Here is an 18,122-nt window from a genome sequence, read left to right on the forward strand (position 1 = left end):
CTAATAATAATAGTAATTTTTACATATTATTAATTATGATATTTACACTGTCCCAGGAGCAGCAACGTAGTCCTCGTTGAACCACTGCAATATAAACTTACTTAATCAATTACCATAATTGTTTATTGTCTTGATTTCTGCACGTTTATTAAATGACTATAGTGTGGCAACGCTGTGGCCTACGCTCCTGAAGGCATCATTTGATAAACATCTGTGTGGCTGACCCATTGCTCACCTTTGACCTTTAAATGTTTTTTTTTTTGGCAGAAAATACAAAATCTTATCAAATGGTATCAAAGACAGCGATGGTGGACACTGTGGGTTTTCCCCCTCACAGATCCACTTGAGTAGATTTGAATATTGAAAATGCGTTGTATATCAGTAATTTGGTTAGAAATGCAACTAATTTGAATGCAGATTTAGTAAACAGAGGTTGAAAAACTATTTTTATGTATGTTTCTCTTCATTTTGATGGCTATAGGTCTCAGATAATTTAATTCTTTTGCTAATTAAAATGGATTTTTAAGAAACACGTGCATGTGAATGTGCTTATCTGCATTTTTCACTACTCATTACTTTTGACAATCAAGCACAGTGACACCGCTCTAATTTCCTGGTAGACGGCTGGAGTCACTTTGGTCTTGATAAAACCCAGCGGACCGACGCAAGCAGACGCCATGGCAACCCAAATCATCACTGGAGACGGGGACCTTGAATGCTTTCTGAAAAGCAAAACTTACCTCCGTCTGAAGAAGACGACTTTGGACCGCTGAGCAGAGACCCGATGCCAAAGGGAAGTTAAATTGTTCTGTAACTTTCTCTCCTCCTGGTGTCAGTGACTGTCTGCTGAACAACAGCATAACATTAAAACTTTGATTTATTTATTTTTTTTGGTCTTATGTATGACCTGTCTGAGCAAAAGAAGTTTACGATTTAATTATTTGGTAACTATAATTAGCAACACAAACAAATGCGCATGAATTTCGTGCTTGTATAATTTTTTTAAATCCATAATATTGAAATGAATTGTGTTGTGACCAAAGAAAATCTGGATCAAAAATATATATATTTATTTATTTATCTTACCAAAAGGCCATGTTCGATGTGTTAGAAAACCATAATGCTTTTATATATCTGATCAGGAACTGTGCACCGTGTCCCCACTGCTTCAGAGCGAGTCCAGGAACACAGAACCTCATCAGAAACTCCCTGCGGAATGACAGTAAACACTTTGACTCGCCACCAGGGGGCAGCAGATGCTTCCGTTAAGCCTCCATCACTGCTCACTGCGTCAGGTGTGTTTCTCTGGCGTATTTGACGCCACGTTAAGTTGCTGCATTTAGAATGAGTAGTTTTATGTTTCAGTTTAATTTTACTGACACTAATAGTCAATACACCCCCGCAACTAAACCAACATTGTACAATAATTTCGGCTTTTGTCGCAATTTTCTCAATCAAACGCCATGCAGCAGGTCAAGCTAAACCGGTGCTAGCGAGTCCAGCTAATTTAAAAATACTGCAGCAATAATAGAAGAAAATAGATTTTTTTTAAAGGTAAAAACAATATATATATATTTATTATAATAATTCTATTGCAAACGTAACTAAACTTCCTGCTCTTTAGTTAAATTGACTTCATTTCAACATGTTCTTGTGATTCTATGACAACACAAAGTACTACGTATTGTAAACAGGGAAGGAAAACGGTTATCTAAATAAAAATGAGAAAATATATAATGTCCACTTATGTTCATCCACCTTTACAAACAGCGTCCTAAGCTCTGGGCAGCTAACTGACCCACAGTTCAGTCCTGTCCCATCTTCATTTCGGGGTTCCTCAGGGATCCATTCTAGTTCCACTTCTTTTCCACTCTTAACACAACATCTATGCAACATAACACCGCCTTTCACTGCTTTGCGGATGTTATCCAAATTTATTTATCTATTTTGGCCACACTGCTATTCAGCCCTTACAGATGCGCCTTACAGATGTTCAAATATGGCTATTAATCTGAACGAAAGCAAAACTGAAATCATCTTATTTGGAAAACCCAGCCTTCTAAATGACTACAGTATCACTGGTCCATGAGATTCACAGTCATCTGACTTTATGCTGCTCTGACAGAAAATATCAAAGAAACAGAGGTTTGTGACTGCAATGTGACATTTTTTTTAAAGTTAAACAGGGATAAATACTTTAGCAAGGCAACTCTATAATAACCCAAAGCAAAGAGGAGAAAAAAAAAGATTTTACCAGCATCCGTGCAACAACAACAGAAATGCTCACCAGATCTTTACAGGAACAAAAATTAACTCCAAACAACATGAACATTTAGGAGGGAAAAGTTACAAGTGGTAATAGTTTCACTTTTACACATCTGTGTATGGTGAGATTACATGAACTCAACAGTGGAAAGACTTACAATAGCTAAGTGACAAGCTAACTTTATTAGTCAGAGCAGCACTTTCACGCTCCTCTGCTGCTAAAAACGTCACCTCACATGCCAAGATCAGCGTGGAGGAGGCAACTCATCTCTGAAAATGTTTGGTGATGGTGAGGACAGTTTGTGTGTGTTGGCGTGTGTGTGTGTGTGTGTGACAGACAGAGAGAGAGAGAGGGTGCTCTCCTGAGTATAGCACTGCTGCTGCAGTCCTGCACCAAAGAGATAAGAGCACCGCCTTCACAGAAGCCCGTTTCTTGGGAATTTGAAGGCTGCCATCAAAGTCCAGTGGTGACAGACAACGCCATCCGTCACCCGGGTTACGACCGGCTCAAACAGCCCCCTCACCCCCTCAACTGTCCTGTACTTCACACTGTAGTGTCACTTCAGAGTGCAAGCAGGAAACACTGACATCTGACGGGCTACACTGCACGTGTGCCACTCTCACTATGAGTCCGACTTACACAGCACGACCAGGCCGAGGCTGCAGGGTCCTGTGGGCCTGCTGCTGCGCTGCTTGTAATTCCCGGCCTCCTCCTCCGTTCATCTTGATAAGTGCTTATCAGGGCGTCGCAGGCCACCGCGTCCCTGCCCAGCTGTCCTCGCTTGCGGCGCAGACTCCAGCACCGTCACTCCTCCTCATAACAGCCAAGTAAGCCGATGTGCTCAGAGAGCAGCTCGGCTCAGTCCCATTTCATTTTGACACAGCGGTCCTTAGCGAGAAAGCAGACCAAATCCAGTCGATAAATAAGGAAGATGTCTATAGAAAACACTGTGCAGTGCCTATCGAGCCTACCCAGCATGCATCTCATCTTACCTGCAAGCTCTGAAGATGCTAATTTTGGACAATAATTTGAATAGTCAGGACAAGCAACATCTCGATTAGGCAAGCGTGCAGGCAATTAAGAACGTTCTCATCCTCCCATGTTTAACATCCTTCAAGTGGAAGTGTTTAAAAAGTATCAATGCGGGACTTTTTCGGTTTCTTTTGTTTTTCCTCATAGATAAAAAATAAAGGAGGAAAATAAAACTGTTCTACTGTGTTGTGGTGGTTGAAGGATATAGATTAACTACAGCTTCCATTTCTGCTCAAAAGTCGACATTTTCAAGTTACAAGTTAGACAAATAAACAGGAAGGTCTGAGATTTCTCAGCAGCGATGTGCTTAAGCTAGCAATAGCTGCTACATTAAATTATTTACCCCTCACAACGATTGTGTTCCAACATCAGTGGTAATATGGATACCTACCAGCATTTGCTTTTGGTTCTTCAGTTTAGACTTTGGGTCCTTGAAATATTCTCCTCTGCAAGTTCTAAGATGGATGAATAAACAGGAAGGCTGAGATTTCACAACGTGTTTAAGTTAGCGATAGCCGCTACAATAAACTGTTGTTTAGCCCTCATGACGGTTGTATCTCTTTCAGTATTTCACACACTCAGTACTGTAAAACCTTTGATTGTGATTTGTTTGTTTAGGGTTACATTCATGAAATGCAACAAAGCCTGTTATTAGCCCGCATTGCTAACAGTTAGCTTGTGACTGGGAGCAGCAGTTTGCATTTCTTGCTGTTTTTTCTTTCTTTTGAAAGTGAAACAGAATAAAGTTGGATTTAATGTTATTCCTAGATGAGGAGGTACCAGACTTTGGGTTGTTATTCTTTATAATCTTTATTGCGCTCCTTACACATAAAACGTGTGTATATCGGGGCCATTTGAATTAGCTTCCAATGGGCTTCCTGTATTGGACCTATTTGGTTGACTAAATACAAACCTCATGAGCAACACCAGCTGGCGACCCTTTGTGATACATGCAGGACATGCAGGACCTGTGACATAAATGCTCAAAAATCATTAACTAGCTGGACAACAGAAACCACACCATGATAAAATCTCAAACAGACGAAGACAGAAAGCTGGGGAACAGTCAGGGTTTCGGCATTTGATGATGCGGTGTAATTTGCCTGATGACGACTGCTCAAAGTTTTTGACAATGTTTAGAAGTCTGTCCTTACAAAACCTCTGAAACAGATCCTGGATTAAGGATAGGGACTGTCCAATGATATTTCCAGGATTGTTTTACATTGTCTCACCAATTGTAAGTCAAATTAGCCACTGTCTTACATTGGGTGACATTTTTGATCACATCTGTATAGGCATGATATGTGTTATCGGGCTCTTTTCCATGTTACCTTGGGCTCATCATTAACCAGCGCTCCATCCATTTTGTGCTCATTTTTCAGGTCGGTTCCTATCCAAATGGGCCCCATACATAAATGCTAGTTTCCTGATCAACTATTCTTTTAGTCTGTATATTCTGTGGCTTAGTGGCTCTACGTCACACTAATTACCTGTGTACTTACCTTGTAAATGGTTAAAACTAACTTTTTCTAGAATAACTAAAAGTCCCCCTATAAGAACCAGCTGTACTTTTACATTGAGGTTATGCCTCGCTTTACGTTGGTGATATTTTTACTTTTCTAGTAAAATGAATAAACATTTAGCTTCCAACTCTATTAAATCCAATCAAGGCTTCCACAAAAAAAGCAAGTACTTCACCTGAGCGTCCTATTAAAAAGGTAAAGTCGGCCCGGTTCCGGTTTGCCGATCATCCGTTTCATAAAACGTTTGCCAAGGTTGACCTCGCTGACCTTTGCTATTCTCATCCGTTTATTTCTGTTGGCTTCTTGGCGAGCGTTTCCTACTTGAACGATTGTTCCCAGGAATGGAAAATTCACAGACATGGTTGAGTTAATTAAGCACTTTTTCACCCCGCAGCTGCCATGACCCCCATGTTTCGATTTGCACCTGGGCAAACTAATGCAGGTTATCAGGAATCAATCCTCTATAACCGCTGTGGTTTCTTAAAAGGCTGGGGAAAAGATCTGCTTTCATCTCATTTCTGCCTAACTGTTTCTCTCCCCTGATTTCCCTGAAAACCGTAAATGAACAAAGAGAGAGGAAATTTGGGGAGCTGTTTTGACTATCAAATGACCGGGCACACTGTCGGGCTTGTGCGCCACCAGGCCGTGTCCATACCATATCTCTCCTGTATGATTGCTGCTTTTCCCCCGATTTGCATTACTGCGCTTCCACTCCAAGCTTTGCCGGACCACAAAGAAATTGCGTCTTTGCATTTTTCCCTCCGCTTTGTTCAAATGCCTCTCAAACTCTTTTTCCATGTGGGCTCGCTCTTATCTGGGGCTGTATGCACATTTCATCAACAGACACTAAAGAAGACAAGAGAAGAAAAGGAGGGCCTCTCCTTGGCGCGTGTGCTCCCTGAAGGGCCCTGGAGATGGCCTTGCTCCTCAACGCGTCTGACTCCCACACCTAAATAAACCCCGTCTCATCCGACGTTTCCGTCCATCACCTGGAGCGCCTTGATAACAGCCGTGGTTTGGCGCTTTTTTTTTTATTCGTGGTGGAAATCATCCGAGATACTCGGCCGTTATCAATGTGACGCAAGCAGCGCGCAGGGACATAAAGGAAGAGCAGAGGAACTAAGATTTAAAACGGCCTTCCAGGGCCACAAACCCACCGGCGATATTTGTATTTCATAAATAAATGACACGGTCAAAGGTGATTTCTCTCTCTCTTGTAGCTGTAAAAATGTAACATCTACCATCTTGCAGGCTCTTTCTCTGTGGACCAGAGAGGTGTGTCTTGTCAAAAAAAAAAAAAAAAGTTGTCTCCAACCCCTCCCACGAACTGTCTCGTAAGCCCTAAACTTTGCTGCTGGTTGAAGAAGTTGCTCTTGTAGCCATCAGCCTGCGGCGAGACAGTCAGTCAGTCAGTCAGTCAGTCAGTCCATCGACTTGAACTGGACCTCTTTCCGCTGGGTTGTAGAAATTCTGTGAGCATCCACTCTGGTAGGTGACCACTTCATCTCATGTTGGACTGATGTTCTCCAGTTGTCTCTCATTAATTGTTTTGCTCTTTTTTTTTTTTATTAAAAAAAATATTTTTAAAAATTCGAGTGTTTCTGATTGGCCACTTTTGGCATCGCGGTTAAAGTTCATTTTGAGATGAAAACTTTTTAATGAAACGGTGAGTATTGGCGTTTCCACTTAATCAAAGCAATCTGTTTTATAGACTTTTTTCAAATATGTTTTCCTCCATATTGGTTCTAAATCGAGTTAGGAAAAATGGCTTAAATAATTTTAACAAAACAAAAAAAAAGAAACATTTTAAGCAGTTAATGCTCAGTTTAGGACGAGTTGTGCGTTTGTAATTATGAAGTTGCATTTAAATGTATTCATGTGAAACTTCTTCCTGGCTTCTACCTTGATTTGTCTTCACACTTTTGTTTTCAGATTTCTATGAATCAGATCAGATTTTTCTTTTCGTCCTGCGTGTTTCTGACTTCATCATCGCAGATGGACATATTCAGAATTATAATAACGGGGCCTTATCAGATTTTCTCAGACTTTATCTCACGCTATCAGCCACTTCTCTTACCTCTTCTCTTTCCTGTAAAGATCCTGAGCGAGATTCACACTGACTTTTACCACGACTGTGATATTTCTTACTTTAACCACTTTTTGTATTCTTGAAAATGAATGTTTTGGGGAAGATTTTCTGTCACTCTCTAAGGCGTTCTGTTTATGAAAAGAAGAAGAAAAAAAAGAAACAAGACCTTTTTTTTCGTTTTTCATCCCCTCGGGCATTTCTTCAGCCTACCTCCAACCGGCACACCTATTATATTTTAAGGCCACCTAGTAACCGTTCGGTCACTGGCTGCATCACTACTTTTAAAGAGCCGGTTATTTTTAGTTGTTACTTTCAGCCACAGTCAAATGAGGATCCTAGAAAAGGAAGTTTGAAAAAGCCTGCTGTCGAGAGATCTCGTCCCTGATAACTTTAAGTTGCACTTGTTTGTTGTGTTAGCAAACGACGGGGCCCGGCGATGACGCCCTATCTGCCTCGATCAGAGTCGCCTGCGTTGGCAGAGCGGAGTGTTGGGACGAGTGATGGATCTGTGTTTTTATTTCAGGGTGAAAGTGATCATGGAGGATTCGTCAGACCAGTCCCATTGGGCGTCTCCCACCTTGCTCAGCTCTGACCCCCTCGCCGGCTTCCCCTCTGACCCGGGCCTGTTGACCGCCGGGGAAGAAGGAGAGGCATTTTTCTCAGCCGCAGACGCCGATTACGCCGGGCTGTCCTCGTTCTTCCCCAACCCGAGCCACAGCCGAGCGCCGTCCAGCTACAGACACAGCTCCGGTGAGCGCCAGCGATCCCTCGCCATCCTCTGAACCGGGGGGGCGTCCCAACAGTTTGCCCCAAGGGCAAATACTCAGCGGCCGTCCCCCATTTTAAAAATGCAAAAATATTTTTGGTACAAGTGCTTTTTACTTACCCAGCAATAAATGACACATGCAATATTTAATGGAAAAAAGTAAATAAATAAACAACAACAAATTATTGTGATTGTGAAGAAAAAGTCTGAGATGTTTGTCTTTATAAAAGAAATGCTAACATTTACTGGAAGGGTTTTTAGACATAAACCTGGAGTCTTCATGAATGTTCATGCCAGAGGTCATCAAGTGTCATTTGGTCAAGAATGACACTTTAAAAATGGCAACTTTTTAATGCAAAGAAGTTGCATTAAACTTTTGTTGATTACAAAAACAAAATGGTTTTTCCATTGAACAATGCAGGTTGCTTTCCATTGTTTGACATTTAGTTAATCTACTGAATTAAGTTAATCCATCCATCCATCCATCCATTTTCTGTTCACCCTTGTCCCTAATGGGGTCGGGAGGGTTGCTGGTGCCTATCTCCAGCTATGTTCCGGGCGAGAGGCGGGGTACACCCTGGACAGGTCGCCAGTCTGTCACAGGGCAACACAGAGACATACAGGACAAACAACCATGCACACACCCACTCACACCTAGGGAGAATTTAGAGAAACCAATTGACCTGACAGTCATGTTTTTGGACTGTGGGAGGAAGCCGGAGTACCCGGAGAGAACCCACGCATGCACAGGGAGAACATGCAAACTCCATGCAGAAAGACCCCGGCCGGGAATCGAACCCAGGACCTTCTTGCTGCAAGGCAACAGTGCTACCAACTGCGCCACTGTGCAGCCCGAATTAAGTTAATATTAATTTAATTAATATCATTTAACATTACTTGAATTCAGTATATTAATATTTACTGAATAACATTTCATTCAGCAAATTAATGTTTAATTTACTGGATTAAATAATAATTTGATTTACTAAATTAATACTAAACATTCTTTCAGTAGATTAATACAATCCACTGAATAATAAGATTCATTATTATTCAGTATATAATAATGACTCTGTTATTTACTGAATGATAACACCATTATTCAGTAAAAGGTGACACTTATAATGCAAAGTTGCACTAAAAGTGTCTGTTTACTGAATTACACAAAACGACAACTGTGGTAAACATTCATCAAGACTTCGTCATGTTTATGACAGTTTAATGTCAGTCAAATAAAGTGTTACCAAAGAAATATGTTCAGTTTACTAAACCTTTGGGGCCTGATACCTTTTTTTTTTGGTTATTAAAATATTTTAATCTATTCCTAGCAACAAAAAAAATAAGAAGTTCCTTTAAAAATCTCGCTGTGTTAAGCCCAGTAAATGAGTGCGTGTGTTCAAGTCTGTTTTGGAGTAAACAGTCCCTTTATGTTTTCTCTAATATTTGCCATGATATAAAGAAAAATATGGCTGGGGAAAGAAAAAAACACTTTGGGTTATGCTTAATATTTTCCCTTTGAGATGTAAATTTGTAAATGAAATCCTCTTCCTAAAATAGACCCCGTCTGAAAAAACAAAACAGGAGATTCAACTTAAAAGAAATTGAGTTAATTTGTTACAAGTAATCATCCATCCATCCATCCATTTTCTGTTCACCCTTGTCCCTAATGGGGTCGGGAGGGTTGCTGGTGCCTATCTCCAGCTATGTTCCGGGCGAGAGGCGGGGTTCACCCTGGACAGGTCGCCAGTCTGTCGCAGGGCAACACAGAGACATACAGGACAAACAACCATACACACACACTCACACCTAGGGAGAATTTTAGAGAAACCAATTGACCTGACAGTCACGTTTTTGGACTGTGGGAGGAAGCCGGAGTACCCGGAGAGAACCCACGCATGCACAGGGAGAACATGCAAACTCCATGCAGAAAGACCCCGGCCGGGAATCGAACCCAGGACCTTCTTGCTGCAAGGCAACAGTGCTACCAACTGCGCCACTGTGCAGCCCTCTACAAGTAATCAGCTTAAGTAAATATATTAAGTTTATTAAGTTGTCATGTGAAGCAAACGTAAATAAAGTAAGTTTGACAAAGTTAATTTGATTAAATGTAACAAATTAACTCATTTTTTTAAAGCTGGAGCTCCATTCTCTTTTTTCAGTAAAGTCTAATTCACTAAGCAGCCAAATTTATTCCTTTGTTGAGCTGCGGCGGAGGCCCACATGAACTTATTTAAAAGCCAAGTGATCTGAAACCCAGACTTGGTGATTTCATTCCTGTTTCTCTGTGTGGTCTAAAGTCCGGCAGGTGTACACCTCCCCAGGCCTCCTCAGTAACCTCCAGCTCCTGGACGGGCCCCCGAGCCACCCGCTGAGCTCGCCCTACAGCCCCGCGGCCTCCACCTGGAGCAGCAGCCCGCTCACCAAGACGCCGCTGCACTCGCACACCCCGACCTCCCTCTACTCCCCCGGGATGGCCTCCTCCTTCACCGCCTCCAGGGACGGATACCCTTCCCCCGGAAGGGAGGGCCGGGAGAGCCCCCGTCTCCAGGAGGCCCTCAAAGCGGAGCGTCTGAGCCCCCTGGGCGGCTCGGGTGCCAGCAGCAACTTCCTGAACCTGACCCCCGCTGCCGGGAGCATGTACACCCCCTCGTCGCACTCGCACCCCCACATGCTGAGCCCGTACAGCTCGTACATGAGCGGGCCGCAGGACTACGGCTCGCCGGCCTTCTACTCCAGCGCCGGCGCCTGGATCAGCCCGTCCTACTCCCCGAAGCTCCGCAACAAGCTGAGGCCGACCACTCCAGGTGAGACTCGGCACAGAAAACTGAGTACATATGTATATATTGTTTGAAGCCTAAATTTCTGTTAATTATGATAATTTCTCCTTTTCACTTAATGAAAATGTGACACTTAAAAGTGAAATATTGCATCAAATCAATAATAAAAAAAAAAAGTTTAGTACGGAATAGTGAGTTTAATTGAAGTATGTTTCATACCTGCTTAGCGGTTGTCAATTTTCTCCTGGTTGCTGGCCCCCTCTTGGCCACCTCTTAGGAACACCACTGTTGGATTGGTATGAAAACTTCCTTGTGTAAAAATACCAGTTTCATGATATTTAAAACAGAATGTTAAACTCGATGAAAGACAACAATTATTTTAGATTTTCGAAGGAAAAAGTTATTTCAGTTAAAATTATGTTAATTCAGTATTTTTAATATGATTTTAATACACAAATTCAAACACATATATAGAAATAAGGTTTTTGTTTTTTTTTGCAACTAGAGATATTTTCTAAACAGCCTTATCTTTTTTTGTCAGTAGTTCAACAAACGCCTCCTTACAGCCAGCTGACTTGACAGTGCACAGCAGCAATTTAATTCAGTTTATTTGTGTGGTGCAAATTTCTAACAAATGTCATCTCAAAGAATTTTAAAAGACAAACAGATCTAATTCATATCCAGTTATAAAAATAAAAAAAAACATATAAATAAACCTATCCAATTCAGTCATACAGAAAAATTCTAATTCACTTAAATATTGTTTAACTTGATCCTAATGGTAAACTTACCATTTGGTAATAAAAAAAAAAGCTATTTACTTACTAAAGCCAAGGTGATTGCATCAAGTTGATGGGGAAGTGTGAGTGAGAGATAGGAGCCTTAATAAACTCAAGTCACTCCTACACTTTCTTCAGGATGTCAATAAAAGGACAGAGGCTGTAACCTTGGTACCGTTAGCCGGATTTTCTACACAATGCTAATTACAGTACAGCAAACCGATTTATACTGATAAACAAAAAGAGATTTCAGGAAAGCTCGCTGAGCAGAAATGTTGGAAGTCGTTTCCATTTGACGACGACTCGTCAAAGCAGCTGCAGGAAGGCAACTTGTCTTGGCTGGAAGTTGCCAAAACTCGTAATTAAGTTTCTATCAACGCGTTGTCACGAAATGTAAGCCAACCCAAACATCTGCCAGAGAAAGCAAGGGAAATGTCAAGGAAGGACTATTCCTTTATTATATATATATATATATATATATATGTATATATATATATATATATATACATACAGTACACAGTACAGACCAAGTTTGGACACACCTTCTAATTCAATGAGTTTTCTTTATTTTCATGACTATTTATAAGGCAAGAAATCCCACTTATTAACCTGACAGGGCAGGTTGACCTATGAAGTGAAAACCATTTCAGGTGACGACCTCTTGAAACTCATCAAGAAAATGCAGAGTGTGTGCAAAGCAGTAATCACAGCAAAAGGCTGCTACTTTGAAGAAACTAGAATATAAGGGGTATTTTCAGTTGTTTTACACATTTTTGTTTAGTGCATATTTCCACATGTGTTATTCATAGTTTTGATGCCTTCAGTGTGAATCTACAATGTCAATAGTCATGAAAATAAAAGAAACTCATTGAATTAAAAGGTGTGTCCAAACTTTTGGTCTGTACTGTATATATATATATTTACACACATTTTGTTCCTTTTCTTCAGAGGCCCGAGAATGTGTGAACTGCGGAGCCACCGCGACGCCCCTGTGGCGCCGGGACGGTACCGGACACTACCTGTGCAACGCCTGCGGACTGTACCACAAGATGAACGGCCAGAACCGACCTCTGATCCGGCCCAAGAAGAGACTGGTGGGACTCGCTCCTTCTCGGAGGTGCTAAGCGCAACCTGCTGCCGCGGAAACCTTAATTGTCGTGTTGTTGTTGTTTTTTTCCTCGCGCGTGTTTCAGATCGTGAGCAAGCGCGCGGGTACCGTGTGCGCCAACTGTCACACCAGCACGACGACGCTGTGGCGGCGCAACGCCAGCGGGGAGCCCGTGTGCAACGCCTGCGGACTCTACTTCAAACTGCACAATGTGAGACCCAGAGACAGCCCGAGGCAGAAGCGAGTTATGCGGCTGCTTTGGGCCATTACATCAGTTTTACTTTTTTTTTTTTTAAATGGCACCTGTTTTATTTTTATATAAGAAGACTTGATGAAGGTTATTTCTTTCAATTTTGCAGTGATAAATTGCACACACTGCAAAAACACAAAATCTTACCAAGTATTTTTGTTTAGTTTCGAGTGAAAATAAATGAGTAGACTTGAGATAAGCCAGAACTAACTAAGCCTTGACAATAAATCAATAAACGCGATAGACATGATCAATATCAGTAGATCATACGTCTGATGGAATTCAATAATTTTACTGATTTCCGATCCAGAACCGCATAGCATTCTGGGGGATGTAGGCAGAGGAAAGGCTGTAGCTATGAGAGATTAGCTAGCTTAGCTAGAGTGGCTCTCTCCTTGGTTACCTGGCAACAACCTGTTAGGTAACGTGCGTAGCAGCAATTTTTAAAATAAAAAACAATGTGTGAAAAGTGTGGATAAGAGAAGAAAGGTCATGGCACTAGTTTAGCAGTATTTCAGATATTTAAAACAAAAAACTAATCAATAAATATCAATATCGACTGATGTGACATGCTAATAGTGTGATACGTTTCTCAGTAATATTGTCCAACCTTACTGCCACACTTTAATATCGCTCTCCATTTCAAAATTCAAATTAATTCAGTTAATTAAGGCAATAGCTTTAATAATATTAGTAAGCTAATTACGAATGACGCTAAAGATAGGTTACACACAAAGGCGTAGGAAGGATGAAGCACCTGGTGTGGAGATGTTGGTACGAGGGGCCTCCAAATAAAAATCTTCTTAGGGCCCCAGAAAGACTTGGGCCGGCCCTGTTGAGGCCTCACACGAGGTCAAAGCAACATTTCCAACCCGACGCATCGGGGGACATTTGTGACATAACTCCTCTCGTTTACTCCCCAGGTCAACCGACCGCTCACCATGAAGAAGGAAGGCATCCAGACCCGCAACCGGAAAGTCTCCAACAAGAACAAGAAGAGCAAGAAGGCCGCCATGTTGGAGCCGTACTTGGACGCGGTCCAGCCGCCTCCCCTGGACGACAACGGCGGGCCCTTTTCCCTCGGCCCCGGGACTCTGCTGACCTACAGCCACACGCCGCACCTCCTGCCCACCCCGACCCCGCTGCACCCTTCCACCGGCCTGCCCTACGCGCACCACCTCAACTCTGGCATGGTGCCCACTCTGGTGTGACCCTGCAGCAGCTGCAGCGCGTGCTTCCTCCTTCTTCTAATGTAGGATTTGTACATAAATGATGATTTGTTTATTATTTTTTCCACTGTATTTTTTTTTTATTTTTTATTGCATTTGTCGTTGACATATTTTGACGTGCGAGGCCAGATAAAAATCCCTCCACAGAGCTTGCTGCACATGTAAACACACTGATGACAGATTTGCTCCTTCTGTAAATACAAAACAAGCGTCTGATTTACTGCCAGCGTCTGCTTCGGGCTAAATAATGTGAAGTTACACAGGAGTTTTAATGTTCACGGCTCTCTGTTATGTATTTGCATACATGATCTAACCGCACTAAAGCTGCAGAGAGAAGAATAAAATGTTTGACTTTATATGCTTGACTGGCGAGGGGTTTTGTTTTAGGTCATTTGAATCCGCAGCAGCTCTGTGGCCTGGCCAAAGCGCTGCCTCCTGTGTGCAGGCATTGTCCTCCTCCACGCAGACATAGTGGTGCCTTTGTGCGGCCACTGATCCACTTTGACAGTGTAATTGTACAAAGTCGCTATGCAAATACCCCCTGCCCCACACCTACCTTTTCCGCAGAAGTGACAAACACTCAACTAAAGTGCAACACTTACACCTGGTTTGATGCTTCTGCCAGTTTTTGCCCGTTGAGGAACAACTGGGCGTCTGTCTCACTGACACGCATTGAAGGCCATGTTTTTATGTTCACTAACTCGTGTGAAACCTTTTTCCATTTTCCGTTCTTATTTGCCCTGCTTGTATCCAAAGATCAGACACTACGGTAGCAAGAGGTAATACTATTGTGTCAAGCTGAAAGTGCTGAGTAATGAAAGCATTTTAGAGAAATAACCAAGGTATTCTTGAGTCACGCTGTGTCAGCGTTCCAGTCCAGGGATTTTCTACTTCTTTCTTCCTCATTCTGATTTTCACACACTTAGCAGGTAAGCAAATATCAGCACATTCTTGCTGCGTAAACCAAATTAACACATCTGTCTTCAGCTGTTTGTTGTTTTCTGACTTCTGGGGGGGAATAACCTCCAAATTCCCCGAAGAAATGCCTTAAAGGGGCGGTAGCCCAGGGCCCCAATTTTTTTATAGATATATATTTTGGGGGGGGGGGGGGTATCAAGACTTATTTTTTACCCTGTTTTTTTTCAGCGAATATATGTTTTGCTTTGTACTTTATATAAAACGTATAGGACCATATAAATTAAATTGTATGAAAATGATTTTTATGAAAATAAACAATACTCAAGTATTTGAAAATTGAGAAGCTATAGTCATTCTTTAGGAACAACATGCATTAAGTCATGTATAGGACTACCTTGTGTTATAATTTGAACTAGTAGTAGATTTTTTCTCCAGTGGATAAGGTACCAAAACTGGCTCCTGGGGGCCTCGTCCTTGTAAATCCGACCCTGGATGTGACCTTTTGAACTTCACAGCAAACATTTTTTCAAAATTGTTTTGATAACTAATGTTTCACACATTGTGACGTTTTCCAGATCAATCTGACTTAACCAACTTTTTACATTTTGGGACAGCCGCAAACCAGAATCTATTCAATTTTGTTTTACTTTTGCACTTGTGATAGGCTAACATACAGTAAAGGGATGCATAACTGTGAAGGAGAAAGTAGGTTGTGTGTTTTCTTTCCTCTTTATCACAAATAAAATCCAAAACGTGAGTGGTGTGGAATAAATTACATGCAGACCTCAGTCAGACTGGATGATGTGGAGTTGCTTTTCTTTCCATGGAACAGAGGGAAAGTGAAGGATGACTGAGTCCTAACCCATCAGCTGACTGCTAGTAAGTTGCTCTGATAAAGTTTTAGTCTGGGCCTGCATCACTTATTCAAATGGGTTGGATGCACCCAAGGCATCTGCAGGTTTCAGCAAGTCAATTTTAAGACTTTCTAATGCCACCTCTAATTAAATTTAAGACCAAAAAGATAGATAAAACATAAAGATAGAGGATGGCTAGAGGATCTTGCTGTTTCATAATCAAAGACAGCAAAAACTGCGAAATCTCTGGGCTCTTGGTATCAGCTTTGTGTTGCCGACTCTTTACAGACACAAACACCACAGTGTCAAGCATCTTTTTTTTTTTTTCTTTTTCCACAATATGCATGTAGCCTCCTACAGGCTGGCAACAAAAGTTATGAAATTAAACGTTTTCCAGACAATTTACAATGAATTTGTACTTATCAGGCACAAAAAAAGCTACCTAAACAGACTTTTTACATCCTTGTTATATTAGCAACAAGTTAACGGTAGCTTCAACCATATATACATATTTACGTCTATTGCTTAAATCCCCTCAATAACATGATTAAGGTGTCTGCAGGTGTCTAAAACTTTTGCCTGACAGAAAAGACACACAAGGAAAAAAAATACATATCAGTTCTGCAGTAATAAAATTTCAGATCTGTGATTAATGTTTTTAAGGCCAACGTTTTCCCTTAAATATACAGAATGCACGTTAACTAATAAGTGCAGCCTTGTTTTCTTTTTACGTCCCAAAAACATGCAATTTTATTCCACTTATTTATATGGTTATTTTACAAGAAGAAAACTCGCGGCTGCACTGTGATTGTTTCTGTAGAGGAATCCTGCTCAATAAGGCAGATAAAGCTGTTTCATGTTGATCACACTTGTGGTCATGTCTCAGAAGATTAGATTTGAGGCAAAGTTTCTGGCTGACTTTTGTGGCAGGAGAAACAAAAAGGTTTCACATCGCCACGGAAACATCCCTCCACCTTCGAATATATGGACTTTAACAACGCCTTTTAAAGCAGCTAGTAACAAACACAGCACTGAGGCAAGGAAGTGTGATGTATGTATTTTTTTTTCATGCTGAGCAGCAGGGCTGGGGTTGCTCAGTAGGGACTGCAAGATGACTGATAAGTTATCACTGAGGCCACAGACCCAGAGCATCCACCTGCTGCCGGCTCCGCCACTCTCATCCTCCCTGTCAGTTAGTCGGCCAGAGCCTCTCTGGGTGGCTTTATACGTGACAAACACAAACACACACTTTGCTGCAATTGACCGTGAAAAAAGACTATCGCTATCAAGGAGTTTGGTGGGGGGGGGAGGTTTGTTTTTGTTTTTTTAAAATAACCGATTGAATCTGGTGTGATTGGATCCTGGCAGCTCTCATAATCTGTGTGGCTAAAACATTTGCTTCACGCCTCATTGCAGGCGTCAAGGAGAAATAATACTTTCATTTATGCATTTGGTTTCATCTTGTTGAACACAGATCAGCGAACATCTGGCAACACCATCCACCCCCCCCCCACACACACACACGTTTGTGTGGCGATCTTTATGGGGATTTTCCATTGACTTCCATTCATTTCTACAGCCTAAAGCCCTTAGCCCTTACCCTATTCTTAATCCTGACCCTAAAAAAAACTCAATTCACACCTTAGTAATAAATCTAACCCCTGACCCAAAAACAGCATTTCCCCTTGTGGGGACCAGGCTTTGGTCCCCACAACATAGGATGAGTCAGGAAAATGGTCCCTACAAGTTATTACAAACAAACACACACACACACACACACACACCCCACACGCACACAGACCACACTCTTCACCAAGAAAGTTGTAAAAACATTTTTTTGTTGTTGATTCAGAGCTGGCAAATGCCAGTCAACCGTTACAAACAAACCGTTTCATTCTCCGTTGAGACAGGAATCGTTGCATAAAGTTAGATGACCTTCTCGGTCTAGTGATTATTTCTATTTTATTGTTTCCTCTAAAACCACCCTGAGGCGTAGACACCTGCAAGGATTACCTTCCCTGGAAATATATTGAAAAGTTAAAAATAATAATGATAAAAAAATATATATATTAATAAAAAGCACAAGGAAACGACTGAAAGGGAGGGAGGGGGAGAGAGAGGCACGAGATGTGAAGAAAAAGTCACATCCATAATTTATATCCTTTCCTCAACTGTCTCTATCTGCTGTTTATCTGCAGCAGCTGTCGGCCCTGCTCTGGGGAAATGGCAGCAAATGACAGGGATAGATTAGCAACCACAGGCCCGCTCCAGTTCACTCACAGAACCATCCGTTAGTGGCGAAAAGCTTCTCTCTCCTGCTGCTGCTGCGCTTTAATTTCCAGAGCAGACTGGGAGGACCTGCAGAGATGTCTTCACTCTGGCTGTGACTATTCGGTTAAAAGTTGTGTTTCCTGTAAAACTTCACGGCAGCCAAATATGCTGTTAGTGACTCCAGGTTGGCTTTTTGTTGGTGTGAATTATTATTTTTTTTTTATATATATATAAATTCCGACAGTATACGATGTAAAAAA

The 18,122-nt window shown here is 41.7% G+C and overlaps 1 protein-coding gene across 2 annotated transcripts; it reads left to right on the top strand.

Annotated features, from left to right (window-relative positions):
• The first annotated feature begins 1,170 nt into the window (after nucleotides 1-1,170).
• On the top strand, nucleotides 1,171-14,175 carry gata1a (GATA binding protein 1a). 2 transcript variants are annotated; one of them, XM_028002048.1, is made up of 6 exons: nucleotides 1,171-1,295; nucleotides 7,434-7,660; nucleotides 9,974-10,480; nucleotides 12,181-12,326; nucleotides 12,426-12,551; nucleotides 13,514-14,175. In XM_028002048.1, exons 2-6 carry the CDS (start codon nucleotides 7,447-7,449, stop codon nucleotides 13,799-13,801), a joined length of 1,281 nt encoding a protein of 426 aa, XP_027857849.1. In that variant the 5' UTR covers nucleotides 1,171-1,295; nucleotides 7,434-7,446; the 3' UTR covers nucleotides 13,802-14,175. The 2 variants fall into 2 exon arrangements, with proteins under 2 accessions (XP_027857849.1, XP_027857847.1); XM_028002046.1 differs by lacking the exon at nucleotides 1,171-1,295 and adding an exon at nucleotides 6,169-6,309.
• Nucleotides 14,176-18,122: the final 3,947 nt, after the last annotated feature.

This window comes from Xiphophorus couchianus, chromosome 20 (assembly GCF_001444195.1).
Source record: "Xiphophorus couchianus chromosome 20, X_couchianus-1.0, whole genome shotgun sequence".
Classification (NCBI taxonomy): domain Eukaryota; kingdom Metazoa; phylum Chordata; class Actinopteri; order Cyprinodontiformes; family Poeciliidae; genus Xiphophorus; species Xiphophorus couchianus.

Bases quoted from the DNA above. Each gene is read 5' to 3' on its own strand.
- gata1a (XM_028002048.1), top strand. From the start codon at position 7,447: ATGGAGGATTCGTCAGACCAGTCCCATTGGGCGTCTCCCACCTTGCTC. The intron at 10,481-12,180 runs GTGAGACTCGGC...CCTTTTCTTCAG, and splicing joins GCTGAGGCCGACCACTCCAG to AGGCCCGAGAATGTGTGAAC. The intron at 12,327-12,425 runs GTGGGACTCGCT...CGCGTGTTTCAG, and splicing joins TCCGGCCCAAGAAGAGACTG to ATCGTGAGCAAGCGCGCGGG.